Raw genomic sequence first — 18777 nt, forward strand, 5'->3', positions numbered from 1 at the left:
AATAAAAGAGCAAGTTTGGCACAGAGGTGGCCCGGTCTGCACACTTTTTTACAGTTGGTGTATGTGCTGAGTAAGAGTGAGAGGGTGACTGAGGCCTGGGGTCCGCTGAGCAGCATTACATCCTGTGGTCCCCAGCTCTCACAGTAGGGAAGGAGCAAGCTTTCTGCTTGGGAGAACGGCTCCTGGGGAGGAGACCTCGATATGGGAGTGCCCCTGGAGGGAGATGGACCTGCGCGCCTGCGGTTGGCAGGGCGAAATGCTTGCGATTTTGGCTGCCGACTGTCTGTTTTAAGGTGAGTTTAACCTGTGGTCAGTGTAGGGTGAGACTTCGGTACTGGGTCCCCAGGGTTGGGCACTGCTGACGCCTGAGTCTTGGCCAAAGTCTCAGATCCCTGATCTCCCGCCCACTCGGGGTCTGGCTGTGCTGTGGCTCCCTCAGCCAGGAGCAGGTGATGGATGGGGCATGGGGTGCCCAGCTACATGCTGCCCAGCCTCAGGGGCACCAGTTACCTGCAGTCTCCAGTGGAAGGGGCTCCCTGGTGTGAGCTTGTCTGCGAGCCTCACTTCTTCCACGTGTTCCCGCCTAAGACCCAACCTGGCTAGTGACTTCCTTCAGCTGTGGAGACTGGCCTGTTAGATAGCTCAGTGAGTGTGGAGAGCAGTGTTTGCAGAGGAAGTGGGGCTTTAGGGGGTCAGCTGCGGTTCCTTGTCTGTTCTTCTGGCTCCCCGAGCAGCTTTTGCTTTGATCAGAAACATGAGCAACTGAAGTTAGTCACCGGTGTGGCTCTCACAGAGCCGTAAGGCTTTGAGGGCAAATGCAAAGCATTTCTCTTTACTCAGGGGAAAGCTCTGTCTCAAGCCCCTGGCTCTGGGAGGTGAGGTAGGACCTTGCTCTCTCTGGAGCTGTTGACTTGGAGCCCTGTTCTGTGACGTGCGCAGCATCTGGAATGGATTTCTGGAAATCTTTGGGGGATCTTTTAGGGCCTGGAAAAATGCGAGGGAGTTCTTGCTGCCCCACGAGTCTTCAGCTCTGAGGAATCAGAGTCCTGGACCTTGGGAGGGGTGTGAGGAGGAAGGGCTTAGAGAAAGGTGGGCAGGCGGGCGCAGTGACAGCAGCCCTTTTGTGCCCAGCTTCTACCAAGAGTATAAAACCGTAGATCGGATGTACCGTCTTCATTTGTCCAGGTTCCCTTCGAGCCTTGTCCACTGGTCGGGTACCTTTTTTGTAGCCGGAGAAGGGGTTTTCTGCTCATTTCACTTAATACGGGACCCACACGTGGTGGTGCATCTCGTAAACATCTTCCCATCTTTCTGTCTCATCTTGCCCTTTTTGTTTGTGTGGATATAGTATAAGTTACTGTCCTGTTTCTTTTGTAAGCAGTTCTGTAAGTTCCTGATTTTTCACACTGTAAATAACACCACAGAGAACATCTCTGTGGTTTTTTTTTTTGTTTGTTTGTTTTTGTATTTTTACTTCTTTTGAATTGTTCCCAGGAACACTTTCTTGACTCCTTACAAGGAGCACTTTACAATCCTAAATGGTCCTGTGTCTACAAATTAATATTAGAAAGTCAGGACCCAGCAGTGATGCTCCTCAAGCTCACTCTCTTGGCTTTCTGTAATAAAGGGTTTGCCAGCTAATTTACATTGCACAGCCTTGCTTTCTCTCCTCTTATGTGGTATTTTTTTATTTTTATTTTTTATTTATGGCTGTGTTGGGTCTTCGTTTCTGTGCGAGGGCTTTCTCTAGTTGTGGCAAGTGGGGGCCACTCCTCATCGCGGTGCGAGGGCCTCTCACTATCGCGGCCTCTCTTGTTGCGGAGCACAGGCTCCAGACGCACAGGCTCAGTAGTTGTGGCTCACGGGCCCAGTTGCTCCGCGGCATGTGGGATCCTCCCAGACCAGGGCTCGAACCTGTGTCCCCTGCATTGGCAGGCAGATTCTCAACCACTGCACCACTAGGGAAGCCCCTTATGTGGTATTTTATTTAAAAAATTTCTCTTAAGCAACAAGGATTTACTGTATAACACAGGGAACTATATTCAATATCTTGTAATAACCTACAATGGAAAATAATCTGAAAAAAATATATATAACTGAATCACTTTGCTGTCTACCTGAAACTAACACAATATTGTAACTCAACAAAAATTTTTTTTAACATTTTATCCTTATACATTAAATTATGAAGTATCAAAATATAGAAAAATTGAGAAACAATATGATACCTATTTTCCTTCTATATAAGTTAAATAGGGGCTAACAGTTTGCTCTGTTTGCTTAGATTCTTTTTTTAAAGAAATAAAATATTATAAATCTAGCTAAAGCCCGCCCCTATTTCTCCCCGCTGCCTCAGCGGTGTTCACTATCACACACAAGGAGGTGGTATGCTTTGTGGAATTTGTTTTTATACTTTTACCACATATGTATGTGTTCATGCACACACATATATACACATATATGTAAAATATATATATTGCTTTGTATATCTTAAACAGCTATATAAATGCTCCCATTCTCTATCCTCTTGCTATTTCTTTTTTCACTCGACATTATGGTTTTGAGATGTATTCATGTTGATACAGGCAGGTCTTGTTTGGCCATTTTAACTGCCATGTAGGATTTCATTATGGGGAGACGTCAGTTTATCCATTTTCCCTCTGGTTGCCCCCACTTTTTTGTCTTCACAATCATTGCTGCAGTGAACATCTGGGTGCACATCTGCATACACATATGTGCTTGAGTTTCTCCAGACTCCACACCTGGAAGGGCTTTTCCTGGTCCAGGTGCATCTTTCCCAGATCCTGCCAAGCTCTTCTCCAGGGCAGTGGTCTCCCTGCCCACTCCGAGTTCTGCCAAGCACTTGGTGTAGCCTCCCTTTTCCTGTGTGGGTCCGGCTGCCTTTGTGACAGGAGGTGGAAGCTTGAGGACAGCTTTGAGAATAGGGAAGGAGGGAAGTTTTGAGGGCAGACTCGAGTGTTCCTTAGCGCCACTGCAAGCTCTCTGGTTGTGTGGAGACTTGACCCAGTCTTCCCCAGGGTTTCCCGAATCTCTGTAGAGGAGGGTGCCTCCAGCTGCAGGCGGAGTGCCTTTGTCTTGGAGGCGCAGGGCCTGGCTTTGGGGCTGGCTCTCCCAGGGACTGGCCATGTAACCTGGGGAGAGCCCTGCCTCCCTCACTGGCCCTCACTTTCCCTCTCTGAGACATGAGGGGTCGAATCAGTGACTTGTACATATGGCCTCTTGGCTCTGCCCGTGTTGCTTACCCACTTTGGCTTTTGCAACTAGCAGAGGGGTCTCCACTATCCTAGCCACAGCTGCTGGGCCTGAGCTGTGGGCAGCTGGCAGGTCAGGGTGGAGGCTGGGCGGCTGCTTTGCAGGGCAGCAGGGGCCTGGCGCTTACCAGTGACCTGGCTGTCCCTTCAGGAGAACGGTCTGTGCTCTCATACAGCTTGAGGGAAGGGCCTCAGATCCCAGGGCTGAAGGCCAAAGCAGATTATTGCTGACACAGGGGAAGGCAGGGGTCACTGCTGGCCCTCGGGGACCTCACGGAAGCCAGAGGCAGAGGGGTGCTGCTTTCTTTCTAAGGCCCGTGTGAGCCCCTGCAGCATTGCTGCCGTGTGAAACCTCCACGGAACCAGAACTTACTGTGTGCCTGAGAGGTGCCCACACTGTCCCAGAACACTGATACACACTGGGTGTGTCAGTGAACAGAGGAATAGTTGAAACCCCTGCCCTTGTGGAGCTTACCTTCTGGCAGGAAGAGGAGTAAATGAGCCAATAATACTTGTCTGCTTTGCTGCCTGGGACACGGCGTAGTAAGGGCTCACAAAGGGCTGGGGTTCATTTCATCTTTTTGTTGTTCCTTGAGAAGCAGATGAGCAAACTGTACCTGTTCCTCCGAGGTGAGTTAGGCTGTTAGCAGGATGAGGGGTGCAGGACCGTCACGATCTTTAGTTGGATAGGCAGGGGCTCCGCCACTGAGAAGGTGGCATTGGAGCAGAGGCCTGGAGGAGTGAGGGTGCTGGCCAGACAGCTACTGAGGAAGAGCGTTTGGGTGGCAGGATGGGTGGCAGGTGCCTGGCACGTTTGAGGAGCAGCAGGGGGGCCGTGGGCTACAGCCGTGGCAGTCACGGGAGGGCATGGTAGGATGGGGGCAGGCTTAGCGGGAGAGGCCGGTCCCAGTGAGGGTTGTGGCTTTGTTGGAGTAATGGGAGGGGCCGCTTCTGGGTTTTGAGCAGAGAAGGGTCACCCTGGACAGAATGAATTGGAGACCGTTAGGGGGCCAGTGTCCTAGCCCAGGGGAGCAGGTGGAAGCTGGGGGGCTGGGGAGAGGTGGGGGGATGCTGGGCCCATCCAGGAGAAGAGTTTATTCGGACATGGGCTTGTGGCCTCGAGAGGGCTGTAAATGACATGTAGCTCTTTGACAGAGCTGGGGTTGTAGTGTGCACACTCAGCGGGGTTCTGCCCCTCGGCAAGGGGATAAAATAAGAAAAGTGGCGTGAGGGCAGGCCACGGAGGTTGTTCACATTCTGGAATCAGAAAGGCCTGGCCTCAAATCTGGGCCTCGGCCATCTACCAGGTCACCTGGGGTGGGTGGCTCCACCTCTCCGAGGGCCATGGCTACCTTCTTCATGAAGGGCATGGTATTAGTGAGGGTCGGATGGACTCCTGCTTGTCCACATTGCTGCCTGACCCTCGTTTCCTTTTGTTTCTTTGTGGCCCCTCGATGAGCAGGTGCCAGTACCTCGCGTGGCAGGGCTCAGAGCAGCGCTGGGAATGGGATGTGGCTGGGGGAGAGACGGTCTCAGCTTGAAGTTAAGGCGGGGACTTAGTGGACAGGCTGCAGACGGGGCGTCAGGAGATCCAGTCCTGACGTCAGCATGTGTGACCTTGGGGAAGGCAGGGACTCAGCCTGTGGACGCCTCCTGGCTGCCCGTGCTGCGCTCAGCATTTTAAACACATCATCTCACCCTCAAAAGGAAGTAATGGACATGAGCAGTGTCCCCAGAGTCGGGCCATTGATTGTTTCCTTCACTGTTTTTGCCAGTATTCTAGAACTGCCTGCAGCGTTAGCTGCTTAATATGTATTTTAAACTGACTCACTTTTTTTTTCCTTAGGCTCTCCTTAGGTAATATCTGTGAAATCATAGTTCTAAAGTGTTTTTTAAATTAATTTTTCTAGTGTTTTACATATCAAAATAAGTCTATGAGCATTAAAGTGGTTGGTCTCTTTGCCTCTGTAGAAGTCCCTTTCGTACCCCTCCAGAGGTGTGTACCACATCTCGGGGAGCATGGGACGAGGGGGTTTCAGGAAACCTAGGAGAGCAGGCAGCCTCAGAAAACGATGGACACTGTCCTGGCTGGCTAGTCTGAGCTCAGCAGGGTGCTCTGCGGGCCACGGATCCCCTGCTTGGGCGCCCGCTGTGTCCCCATCCCAGAGAGCCAGGAAGGGAGGCGGGGTAGTGTGGAACCGAGGAGGGGGTGTGGGAGGCCTGGCTGAGGCCACCTTCCTGCCTGCCCAGTGGAAGCAGGAAGCTGGCTACGTGCATCCTTTTGGATGCCACTTGTGTACAATGGCAGCGTTCTTTGGGAGGTCATAGGTCATGGGAGATGACCACACGAAAAAGAACAAATCAAGGAATCTGGTGAAGAAGACCTGACAGCCCAACTCCTTGGTGGGTGGGCGGGGTGGGACACTTACCCTAAGATTTCACAATAAAGTCCTTTTACTGCAGGGTCACTCTCCTTCCATCTCTTCTCCCTTCCCTACTTTCTTTCTCTTTCATACCTTTTCTTTTCTTTTGGGGTGGAAAACATTATTCTGTAGAAAACTGGCTCCAACTGTCAGGAAAATTCAGTATTAAATCTAAACAATCCAAACCTCATAATTTATAAAAGAAGTGAATTAAGGAATGTTTATACCCACTATGTACAGATTATTTGAGATCACTAAACAGATTCTTCAGTGAGTGCTGGAAAAGGTAGGGGGCGACTGGGTGCATTTAAGAATGACTGCTCAGTGCTGAGAGACCGGCCCTGGGAGTGGGAGGCGGAACAGCGGGTGGTGGGGACGGCCGTGGGGCTGTGGGAGTTGGATGGACTGCGCTGTAGAAATTATAGATTTATGCTCATGGAACCCCACAGCTATGTCACGAATCTCAGCAAGGGCTTGTGGCCCGTCCGATGGCACTGTTTGTCAGCTGGTCACGGACACGTGCAGACCCTGGAAAGATAGCACGCACCTTTTCTTTTTTTTTTTGCCCCCACTTTTCCTTTGGAGTCGCCTTATCGTTCATTTGTAGTCAGCCCTGGAGGGGCGTCTGGGCCCATTGCTCTGTCTCTTCTACTCCTCTCGGCGTGTTTGTTTTTTCTTGGATCCTTGCTCACCCTCCGTCCCAGTGATTTGCCGTAGTTCCTGGTGGTCATCCTGGAAATCCACTGGGAAGGCCCAGGTGTTTCAGGGTCTAAGAGTGGAGCACCTGCAAGACAGACCAACCTTTTTCTTGCTCGTTTTTGTATATATAACGTTTATACCTTGCTGTGCAAACAAGGTCTTCATCTCTTTATCTGCTTGCCCAAGACTGTCCCACCACTGGAGGTGAGTTGGACGAGCTCTGGGTAAAGGGGGAAGCAAAGTTGGTGCAGCCAACTGGACACACAGAGGGCACCGGGTCCAGTTCCTGAGCCTGGGGCCTCCTCTCCTCCAGACGTGATGGCCTGCTCTTCCTTGATTCCTTGTTACGGCTCCTGAGTCAAGAGACAGTTGAGGTCTCAAAGGGGGTTGGGGTTAATCGTTGCCATTTATCCTCACTCCATTACAGGCAAGAAAATGAAACGTGGTGGAAACATGAGTGGGGATAGAGGGCGGGGCTGGAGAGAAGGACTTGGCACGTGTGTGAGATTATATACGTCCCCCCACCCTTGCCCCTGGGCAGACACCCACAGGTCCTTCAGCTGCTCCTCACATTTTTGCAGCCTTGGTCTTCTCCTTCGGACAGACTCTGGAGGTTGCCCAGGGCCATGCTGCATGTGTATCCAGAGCTGAACCCATCCAGTTCCCTGAGGCAGGCCGACTGGCACTGAGTCGAGTGGGGCCCTGTGTCACCCCCCTTCTCAAATCGTCTAGGGGCTGCCTGCAGTAGAATCGCTTGGGGTGGCTTTTAAATGAAGAGTCCTGAGCCTCACCCCAGACCCTGACTCCACGTCTGGGGTCAGGACCCAGGAGTCTGCCTTTTTACCAGACTCCCCAGCGAGGGCCTGTGTGCACTGAAGATGCGGGACCTCGGGTCCAGACCACCCTCCTGGCAGTACGGCTGGAGCTCACAGGCTTGCTGGACAGCCCTCCCACCACGGTGAGGTTGTTCTGCTGTCAGTCACCCACCGTCCAGGGGGCCTTCTCTACAGGTGCCAGGCCTTCCCGTCTTATGTTCTGCTTCCTCCTCATCCTATCCTACCTCGGTCATACCGAGGTTTTGGAGAACTGGAACGCGGCCCATCTCTGCCACAATGTTGGGAATCTTGGGGTCCCAGAACATTAACTGTACACCTGGTTATGCAGACACTGCTGATGGCGCAGTAAGTGTGAGGTGGACATGGGGGCGGGGAAGGAACTGGACAAGGACGCCCTGTAGTGAGGGTAGCGGGAAGGACGGTAGCTTTTGTGCTGTTAGTAAACTGGGTCATGAGAATGGTGTTAGAAATTACTTCGGAAATTAGGTGGGCTGGCTTCTTTTTTCCTCTTCAGCTGCTTGTGGTTCTGCCTGACACAATTGAACTACATCTAGGACATCTTGCAGAAGATGAACAACAGGACAGGTGGCGTGGAGGGGGGGCAACCTGTGGATTTACATTTTTCTTTTCCATGAAAACTGCTCATCAATGATAATTTTTAGTTTTTTCGTTTAAAACTAACAAATTTACAGTGTTTTTCACTTATCCTGGGAGATCTTTGTTTTCAAAGGGAGCTAAAGTTATTGGAGGGGGACGACATGCAGCCACTGATAACTGATAGTGTTTTTAGAACTTGCTAGTGATTTGAAAAAAAGCAATCAGTATATCTCTCCGTTGCTCTACCCATCTTTCAGTCATCTCTCTATAGCTCCTTTGTCCAGGACGTTCATTCATTTAAGGACATACCTTTGATATCACTTCTGACGTAAAAGTAAAAGCTAGGGCATAATTATTCTGAAGCAGCTTGCAGGTTGGGTACAAAATGTATTGGGCAACAGCTCTCCTTCTGACAAAGTGAGACATTGCAGCCCAGGCCCGCCTGACATTCTAAGCAGCAGGCTAAAGGTGCAAAGAAGACCCATGTTCCTGATGGTTTAGAATAAGTCCCATGGGGAAGAAACTCCTCTCCTTTGGGAGAAGAGCCAGGATGGAAGTGGGGAAGCACATGACAGGCCCGGGAGAGATCCTGGGGTTAGGAAGGAGCCTCCAAGTTCTCCAGGCCTGCAGGGCCACCGCTTTGCGTCCTGGGGCAGGTTGTCATTGTCACCCCTCCTCTCTGGATGCCTTTATCTCTGCTCATCCATTTGCTCATTCCTTCCTACAACAAGCAGTTGCTCAACTTCTACCGGGCATGAAGCACTTTGCTAAGAGCTGGGTGCATAGCGATGAGCAGGAAAGACAAGGTCCCCCCTTCATGGTGCCTCGTAGGCTGGTTGGGGCCTGGGGAGAGACAGCAAAAAATGACTAAATACTTAAAAATTAACGTGTCAGGTGGTGATACATGCTCTGGAGAAAAGAAATCTGATAACTGAATAGCCAGGACTGGTTGTGTGTTGGGGGGATGGGGGGGTGGGGAGAGTAGCTACTATTTTGGTTGGGGAAGCTCTCAGGGGGTGACATTTGAACCAGCACCAGAAGAGCTAGAAGGACCGAGGCATGCGATGATTCTGGGGGAGAGCGTTCTGAACAGAGGGAACAGCTGGTACAAAGGCCCTGAGGTGTAATAAATGTCTTTGGCATGTTTGTAGGATGGAAAGACTGCCAGTCTGTTAGCAGGTTTTTCTTTCCATTGTAAAAATATGCCTTCACATTCATAGTGCACATCAATGAGAAAACAAATTTTTTTTCCCAGGAAATCATTTCCCCTCCAGCTCTTGTTGGAATTGATTACTCAGATTACACAAAGGAGGAATGTGCTTGTGGGAGCTGACTGGCCTGTGGTGGGGCCCACTCGGTAACCACCCTGACACCCCACCCCGGCCGAGTGCTGCAGAGCCAGGCAGCTCCGATTATTGCCATATCGTATCTTGGGCTGTTGATTACAGAGTGTATTCTTTTATCAAATCTAGGTATTCTTGCATGGGAAAGGCATTCTAGCTATAGTGGAAGGAAGGGGGTGATAGTGTCAACTCTCCTTTATTGAGCTCCTCCTACATTCCTCACCAAAGCCTGTGAGACCACCGCCATGATTCTCTCCCATTTTGTAGATGAGGTAGTTTCGGTATTTTGACCAGGGTTGCCAGGTGATGAAGTGGTGGAGTTCGCATCTGAACCCAGAACTGCCCGCTCCAGCCCCGACTGGACTGCCCAGCACAGGTGTGATTCCACCCAAAACTGGTGCCCACAGAGCAGGGTGATAGCCCTGTGGGCGGCGACTTTGCCAACCCCCTGGAGGACGTTGCCATCGGCACTTTCCTGCCGAGTCCAGACGTGGGCACCACAGCCCTCCTGCCCAGTGCCCCGGCAGACCCTCGGGAGAAGCGGACGCCTATTTGCTGTTCCTGCAGTGCGTGGACCCCCGCGATTTGAGCAGGCTTCCCCGAGCGCTGCGCTGGCACTCTGCCGTTCAGTAGCTCCTCCAGGGGCAGCCGAGCGCGGGAGGCGCTGTGGCCACCCCGCGGCGCTGTGCCTGCCGCTGGAGGAGCTGCTGCTCTTCAGGCAGACCTTGGCGTTTCCTGGAAGCCTGGCGTCTCCCTCTGTGCAGGGCCGGCCCCACTGCCTCCCTCCTTGGCTCCAAGAACTCGGTGTGTCCTGATTCCCAGTGGGCACGCCAAGTGCTACTTGAGTTTTCTCTACCACGTTCAGCTGCGGCTTGGCATGGCTTATGTCCCCAGTGGCTGTTCAGCGGAGCAGTGGTCTGGCTTTTTAGGCCTGTCTGTGCCAACGAGACAAGGGCCTAGACCTCTGCCCCTGCCTGGCACCAGACTCTGCTGTTCTGGGGGCTCTGGCCTCCCGTGTAGGAAGTGTTGAGAAGGTGCTGTGCGTGGTGGTTGTGAGGCAAGCTTCACCTCTCCCCCCATCCCCAGACTGTCCTTCGCAAGAGAGATGAGTCTTTCCAGTCTCTTATTTTACACGGCACTCTCTGAACTACATGCTTTATTTCGAACAACAAAGTACAGCTTGAGACCACCTTAGCCTGAAGCAGCTTCAGTCATTATTGAATGCGGGCGCTTCTAGGATTTACTTGACAGCATTCATTAAAGGTAAAAGGAGGCAAAGCAATTTAACACAGATTTAGCCACTGTTTCTGGGATTTTGATCTCATAATTATAAATGTGGAATATTGATACGAGCAAGCCTTTTAAAGTGGTCACAAAAACATTTATAGGGGGCTGTATCCAAAACATCTTGAATGGATGCTGAGGATGATGTGTTCTGGAAAACTGCTCTGAATGACTCAGCTTGACTCTGGGATTGATGAAGGCATTCATGTTGAGGAGGCACGTGAAGCGTTTGAAAAAAATCAGTTTGTAAGCTGGGTGGGGGGTGGAAATAATAATGCATAGGATTTTTAATTTCAAATATGTATGAATTTATTAATAAAACTTACAGGTAATGATTTGGCTTTTAAATCTACATCCCTAAAAAAGTATACTCAGTTGGTGTAAACCGTTGTCTTGGATCTTCTCTTTGGTCAGTTGCCTTCAATATGGGTGTCACCTTGTGGTCCTAGGTTTCTAGGTTATGTGGTACTTCTTCCTGCAGCCTCTGAAGTGGGGGATTTGAAAAGGAGGAGGAACAGAGGGATGGGTGCCATGTTCTCTCCCCCCCCTTTTTTTCCTCTCTTTCCATCACTCTTGCTTTGCTTCCCCCTGCCAGGCACCAGCCCGTGGCTGGGCTGGGGGCTTCAGAGAGTGCCAGACTCCATCCCTGCCCTTAGGAGACCACAGTTTGCAAACCTGTTTTAGACACTGGCAGGCCTGGGTGTTTTGATTCACACTTGCAGTGTCTGTGGTTTGCTTCTTGCTGCAGGAAGTGTATTCCATGGAACATATTAATTTATCTTTAAGTAGATCTATTATCTGAAATATTCATTGGAGCGGGCTCTACCGTACAGTGTTTGGAACAACGTACCTAGTACAGTTTGTCCTCATAAATCTATTAATGCTGATGGGATGTAATTGTCTCCTGTGAAGCTCTGGGGTGAGATGGGGGCCCAGGTAGGGGAGGAAGCTGGCCGCTTCTCTCTCTCCCTCGTAGCTTAGCTGTGGCAGGCTCTGCTCAGTGTGTGTGTGTGTGTGTGTGTGTGTGTGTGTGCGCACATGCGTGCATATATGTGTGTGCGTGTGTTTGTACATATCCATTATTTCTCTTCCTTTTTAATGAATACAGAGTCTTCCATTTCTGAAGGCCCTCTTGTCAGCTTCCAGCTTCTTGTCAAATTCCAGCTTCCAGCAGTGGTTGGAGGTGTAATGAGGCTCAGAGGGAAAAGCTGGCTCATGAGTGAAGACTGATCTGTGAACTGAGGGAATTCAGGGGACCGAGGAGGGGGTGAGGGTGGGCACAGGATGCTAACACTTAGGAATAAGTGCAGCGTGGCAACCCCTGGGCTAGGTGGGGTTTTTTTTTGTTTTTTTTTTTATGGTTATCTCCTTTTATTTTTTTTTTAAACATCTTTATTGGAGTATAATTGCTTTACAATGGTGTGTTAGTTTCTGCTGTATAACAAAATGAATCAGCTATACGTATACATATATCCCCATATCCCCTCCCTCTTGCGTCTCCCTCCCACCCTCCCTATCCCACCCCTCTAGGTGGTCACAAAGCACAGAGCTGATCTCCCTGTGCTATGCGGCTGCTTCCCACTAGCTATCCATTTTACATTTGGTAGTGTATATATGTCCATGCCACCGTCTTCGTCCCAGCTTACCCTTCCCACTCCATGTGTCGTCAAGTCCATTCTCTATGTCTGCGTCTTTATTCCTGTCCTGCCCCAAGGTTCTTCAGAACCTTTTTTTTTTTTATTAGATTCCATATATATGTATTAGCATATGGTATTTGTTTTTCTCTTTCTGACTTACTTCACTCTGTATGACAGACTCTAGGTCCATCCACCTCACTACAAATAACTCAAATTCGTTTCCTTTTATGGCTGAGTAATATTCCATTGTATATATGTGCCACATCTTCTTTATCCATTCATCTGTCGATGGACGTTTAGGTTGCTTCCATGTCCTGGCTGTTGTAAACAGAGCTACAATGAACATTGTGGTACATGACTCTTTTTGAATTATGGTTTCCTCAGGGTATATGCCCAGTAGTGGGATTGCTGGGTTGTATGGTGGTTCTATTTGTAGTTTTTTAAGGAACCTCCATACTGTTCTCCATAGTGGCTGTATCAATTTACATTCCCACCAACAGTGCAAGAGGGTTCCCTTTTCTCCACACCCTCTCCAGCATTTATTGTTTGTAGAGTTTTTGATGATGGCCATTCTGACTGGTGTGAGATGATACCTCACTGTAGTTTTGATTTGCATTTCTCTAATGATTAGTGATGTTGAGCATCCTTTCATGTGTGTGTTGGCAATCTGTGTATCTTCTTTGGAGAAATGTCTATTTAGGTCTTCTGCCCGTTTTTTGATTGGGTTGTTTGTATTTTTGATATTGAGCTGCATGAGCTGCTTGTAAATTTTAGCGATTAATCCTTTGTCAGTTGCTTCGTTTGCAAATATTTTCTACCATTCTGAGGGTTGTCTTTTCATCTTGTTTGTGGTTTCCTTTGCTGTGCAAAAGCTTTTAAGTTTCATTAGGTCCCATTTGTTTATTTTTGTTTTTATTTCCATTTCTCTAGGAGGTGGGTCAAAAAGGATCTTGCTGTGATTTATGTCATAGAGTGTTCTGCCTTTGTTTTCCTTTAAGAGTTTTATAGTTTTATAGTGTCTGGCCTTACATTTAGGTCTTTAATCCATTTTGAGTTTATTTTTGTATATGGTGTTAGGGAGTGTTCTGATTTCATTATTTTACATGTAGCTGTCCAGTTTTCCCAGCACCACTTATTGAAGAGACTGTGGGCTAGGTGTTTTATCTGCTTGTCCCAGGTGGTCCTAACAGCCACCTGGGAGGGAAGTGTCATCATTACTGTGTTATCCATGAAGAAATTGAGTCTCCGAGAGGTCTAGTAACTTGTGCAAAATGCAGCTCATTTAGTTCAGCGAGCCTGTCCTGGCGGCCTGGGGTTGGGCCCAGGGCAAAGAGCAGTCCCAGCCCCTGGCCTCCAGGAGCGCCCCATCCTGCCGATGCGGAAACAGGACCTGCAGAGGAGACGGACAGGGAAATGGCGCCTTCCTCCCTATGACACAGGGCGTGCAGGGCAGCATGATGAATTGTGGGAGGCCATGGGGAGGCCAGAGTGGGTGTCTGAGCAAGGCTGGAAGACTGGATGGGAGTTCACCCGGCAGATGGTGGCTGGGAAAATGAGTTCCATATGGTGTGAAGAGCACGTGCAGACACGTAAGGACAAAGGACACCAAGGTGTGGTGGGCAGGGTAAGGACTGCCTGGTTCGGTTCTGCTCAGTCCCCAGGGGAGGGAGAGCCGAGGGGTAGCCAGAGCCACTAGCGCAGGGCCTTGCTGGGGCATTTGGACTGTAACCCGGGGCACTGAGGAGCCATATGAAGCTGTGAAGCCAAGGAGAGAGAGAAATGAATTTGTATGTTTGGAAAATTACTCAAGGGGCACAACAGAGTCTGGTTTGGAGGGGGGCAAGGCAGGAGGTGGAAAAGCTTGTGGGGTTTGTGATTCCTGTGCAGCCAGGATGTCAGGTGAGCGAAGCGTGTGGGGTGTTCGAGGCCAAAGCCATAGTTTGGTACCTGTGTTGAGAAACAGCAGAACTGGTCTGGAGTCCCCATCCCAGGCTGAGAGGTCCCAAAAAAGGAAAAAGTCAAAGTGAAAGAAAAAAAGCAGTCAGTAAAAGGATGAAGGAAAATAGTGCATTAGAAGAGAAATGTCAAGAAGTTGTAAAAAGACTTTTATGAAGAGATAAAAAATTTAAAGAGTTCCAGCTAGGGAATGATAAGGACTAACAGAATATAAAAGATTTCTTTTCTAAGTTTTTTTTTTCTTTTAATTTTATTGCATTTTTATTTATTTATTTATTTATTTATTTATATTTATTTTTGGCTGTGTTGGGTCTTCGTTTCTGTGCGAGGGCTTTCTCCAGCTGCGGCGAGCGGGGGCCACTCTTCATCGCGGTGCGCCGGCCTCTCACTGTCGTGGCCTCTCTTGTTGCGGAGCACAGGCTCCAGACGCGCAGGCTCAGTAGTTGTGGCTCACGGGCCCAGTTGCTCCGCGGCATGTGGGATCTTCCCAGACCAGGGCTCGAACCCGTGTCCCCTGCATTGGCAGGCAGATTCTCAACCACTGCGCCACCAGGGAAGCCCCTTTTTTAAGTTTTTAAAACACTTTTCTAAAACACTTTTCTAAGTGTTTTAGAAATTTAAGTGGATCTGAGGATAAAAAGCAAACACTTAAGTGAGTTAAGACAAAAACAGATTTCTGGCCAAAAGCAGAACCTAAAGAAGGAAGAAGCAGACGGGGCAGCTGGCCACTGCAGGGTCTTCAGAGGTGCTTATTCCAACCGTCTGACCACTGACGGCTCTGGGACTGTGGGCTGGGTGGGTGACACCGCGGGCTGGCCTGGGCAGAGTCGAGGGAAAGGGCAGAGGCAAGTGACAAAATGGAGCCTACCTGCTTGGGGACTTCTCAGGCACCACCCACACCTGTCTTTTCTCCTGCGGGCAGGGCCACTGAGAGTGTAGGCTAGCCACACGGGGCCTCGCATGGCCCCTCCTTTCACTGTCGGCGCCCTGTTCAGGCAGGTTCTTGGCCCTGGAGTCTGGGTGGTGGTGGCCGAGCAGCTCACGGCCGTTTCGCAGGCTCGTCCTGTCCTGTTAGCCACCAGGGAAGAGGGAGGTGGAAGGTCAGCAGCAGATGTCTGTGAGGATTGAAGAAGGAGGAGGAGGAACATGTGGGCTGTGGCCTGAGTGCGTTTATTGAGCGCCTCTTGCGTGCAGTGGAGCGTGCTTTAACCTGGTTTCCAGTCACTAGGCACAGAGCTTCCTCCAGGGTGGCCGAGTTTGAAGTTCAGAAGCAGACTAGGGGCTGCTCCCATTCCCCATCCTGGCTCCTAGCCCTCTTCCACTACCCCCCATGTGCCTGCCTGCACACGCTCACACTTGGCATCCCCCTCCCCACAGCCAGCCTCTGCGGACTCCCCATTGCTCCCCGTTTCGTTAGCTCTTAGGGATTCCAAGTCCTATGCTCGTGGGCCCTGGAGAGGTCTGTCCCCTCCTCAGCCGGCGCGTGTGCCGGGTGCCCGGCTAGGGTACTCACTTCCACCTTTTCCCGTGCCCTCCTGCAGGTTGTCTTCCATGATGTCGGTGTGCTGACGGACAAGCTCTTCCCCGTCGTGGAGGCCATGCAGAAGCACTTCAGTGCCGGCTCCGGGACCTACTACAGCGACTCTATCTTCTTCCTCTCAGTGGCCATGCATCAGATCATGCCCAGAGGTAACCTGAGCTGCGGGGCAGTAGCCCCTGGGGTGTGACTTTGCATCTGTTTTCCTGGCCCCAATACTGCTGGTGTCCCGTATCAGAGAGAAGAGCTTCACTGCAACACGAGGGAGAGGGCAAGGGGGCCAGCCAAGCCCTCTATGTGCACAGTTTCCTGCACAGAGACTCCAGGGCAGGGCCCTGGGCTGCACAGCTCCTGGAGTCCATTCACAAGTTCACAGTGTGAGTTGTGCAGTGTGGAGTCCCTGGATCGGGGCATCTGGGCTCCAGCTCGGGGATTCTGCTCCTTACACACAGCCCCCTCTGGGACTCACTTTGCTTATCTGTAAAATGGCAGGTTGGACTAGATAACCCTCCGTCCCAGTCTGTGATCGTGCTTTTTCTGGTTTGAACCTGTACTTATCTGACTTTAAAATATCAAATCTATAGATGCTAGAGGTGCAAATTATGACTTAGTAGGACTTTTTCTGAAACCCTGATGCATGATTAAAGTATTTTCTGGGCTCTAGTCCCTCCAGGGCAGAAGAGATGTGATTGTCTGATCTGTGGTAGGTTGGCCTTGTGTGGAAGTGCTGGCAGGTTATCCTTGGACTAGAAGACTTGAAGGGGGTGGGGGTCTTATTCATGGGGTGTTCCAGACTTCTGGGTTCATTTCCTCCGAATTGTCCATGATTGATTCTGGAGCCCTGGGTATTGCCCCCAGCCCCCGTTTCTGGCTGCAGTGAACCATGAGCTGAGCATTTTAGGGGTGAGGAGGGGAGTTCTGGGGTCTTGGGGTAGCAGCTATCCAAACTGTGACTAGTTGAGTTTTCTGCAGTTCCCAGACCAGGCGGGACCCGACAGCTGAGGGGATGGCCCGGCCGCTTGGTGGAGGCCCACTGCTCCAGCCCAGCAGCCCAGGGTGGGAGAGGAGTCGGGAGCACCACCGTTTGAATTCCTGGTGAAGCAGGAACTCGGGAGTCAGAGGATGAGGCTGGGTTCCTGTTGGCAGGTTGTCATAGCACAGGAAGATCTAGCCCACCGTTTTGGCTGGGACTTTGTCTCCATAGGGCAAGTTCCTGCACCACAGAGGCCTCTGAATGTTCTCTTAGCTGTAAGGCAAGAGCTCAGGGAGCTTCAGTGAGCTCAGATCTGAAGGAGATAGGGGACAGACTCACCTAAAGGGCACGGGGAGGAGAGCTGGCATTTGTGATTCTGTGAGGAGACCAGGTGCAGCTCGGTCAGCTCCCCAAGTCGTCCCCCCCCCCACCCCGCCATAGCCCTGGAGGTTACACATGAGAGCTGACCGAAGAGTTGAGTGACGAGCAGTTATTTCTCTCCCCTCAGGTGGGCAGGTGTGATCTCTCCGGGCAGGCCCTGTGCAGGTGCCTTGGGCATCTCAGACTGGAGGAAGGTGTGGCTCCTCCTCTCCTGGATTCCAGGGGAGAAGACAGACGTGGGTGCTGGTCCCAGCTCTCCCGCTAACCCCTGTGTGTCTTTGCTGAGGCCTCAGTTTCCCCACCTAGAAGTGAGGAGGCTGAACTAGTGAAGAGTCCAGGGTTACGGGAATCTCCTGTGGGATTCTGTAGTTCTGGGGAGCAGAACTGCCTCTGCTCTCCCATCCCCACCTCACTCCTAGCAGTCCCTCTTCATCGCTCTGTAGATCAGGCTTGGGAGCAGGATTCTATTCGGACAAAAGTTTTCGTGGTTAAACTTGCACTTTGAAATGTCTTGACTAGATGGGCCTTAGGGGCCTGCCCAGTCCTGTTGTCTTGCATGCACGATTGGCCTTGAATGAAGCTCTGTGACAGAAGAACTGGCAAAGGACTGGGAGATCTGGGAGGAGGCGTGCCTGACCTTCTTTTCCCTGTTTTTCCCTCCCTTCCTCATCAGCTGGTAGGTCTCTGCCCATCATGTGCTAAACTCTTGGCCAGGTTTTGCTTTGGGGCACCCAGAGGGAGAGGGTTGTCAGGACAGAGAAGATACTTCTGCCTCACAGCCCTGGCATGGACCAGGCTGTGAACTGTAAGTGCAGATGACAAGAGTTAGGGACCCAGCTCACCGCCCCTCTGCCTTGCTGACTCTGCCCTGCCCCGGAGCCTGGCCTTGCCCCCGGGGCCATGTCTGCAGAGAAGAGGCTTTGCCTGGAGCTTTGCTGTCCATGCAGTAGATCAGATCATAGGTTTCCCTCCAGGTGATCTGTGGGCTCTGACGGGCCCGACGTCAGGAGGTGGGGAAGGAGCTATGTGAGATGTGCCGACCCAAACACGGACTCTTTTCTTGGGTTCTTTAGGCAAATGATTCACTGCCAGAGGTTCATTTTTACATCCACTCAAAGTCCACTTCCTAAGAAGCACGTTATTAGGAGTTAACTAAAGTTTGATAATCATAAAATAAAACGCGCAGTCCTGGAGTTCCCCTCGGAGTTTGGGTGTTTCCACCGAGCAGTCTGGCTGCTGCACAACACTTGGCAGTGTTGCAAAGCTCCTACCAGGCGGATCTTTTGGAATTACTGCAATTTTCAGAAAGATGCTTTGTTTTCCAGCACCATTAGTGCTGTCTTGAGTGTGTCATGGCTCTTTATTGCTGCCTTTTTTGTATTCATTGTTTTCAATCATAGAAATTGCTGTTGTTTTGTGCTTTTTTTTTCTAAATTAATTAATTTATTTGTTTTTATTTTTGGCTGTGTTGGGTCTTCGTTGCTGCGCGCGGGCTTTCTCTAGTTGTGGCGAGCGGGGGCTACTCTTTGTTGCGGTGCACGGGCTTCTCATTGCAGTGGCTGCTCTTGTGGATCATGGGCTCCAGGCGCGCGGGCTTCAGCAGTTGCAGCATGCGGGCTCAGTAGTTGTGGCTCGCGGGCTCTCTAGAGCGCAGGCTCAGTAGTTGTGGCACACAGGCTTAGTTGCTCCACGGCATGTGGGATCTTCCCGGATCAGGGCTCGAACCCGTGTCCCCTGCATTGGCAGGCTGATTCTTAACCACTGCGCCGCCAAGGAAGCCCCTGTTTTGTGCTTTGTTGATCGTTTTGTTCTCGTGTAATTGCTGCATTCTTGCTATTT

General features: G+C 50.8%; 1 protein-coding gene across 1 annotated transcript in view; it reads left to right on the forward strand.

Moving 5' to 3' along the window:
* XXYLT1 (xyloside xylosyltransferase 1) overlaps positions 1 to 18777 on the forward strand; it is a 190827-nt gene that overhangs the window by 16715 nt on the left and 155335 nt on the right. The window contains exon 2 of the mRNA XM_061194331.1: positions 15589 to 15736. Coding sequence (XP_061050314.1) covers positions 15589 to 15736 — 148 coding nt within the window. The remainder of the gene's footprint in view (positions 1 to 15588; positions 15737 to 18777) is intronic.

The sequence above is a fragment of the Eubalaena glacialis genome, chromosome 6 (genome assembly GCF_028564815.1).
Source record: "Eubalaena glacialis isolate mEubGla1 chromosome 6, mEubGla1.1.hap2.+ XY, whole genome shotgun sequence".
Lineage (NCBI taxonomy): Eukaryota > Metazoa > Chordata > Mammalia > Artiodactyla > Balaenidae > Eubalaena > Eubalaena glacialis.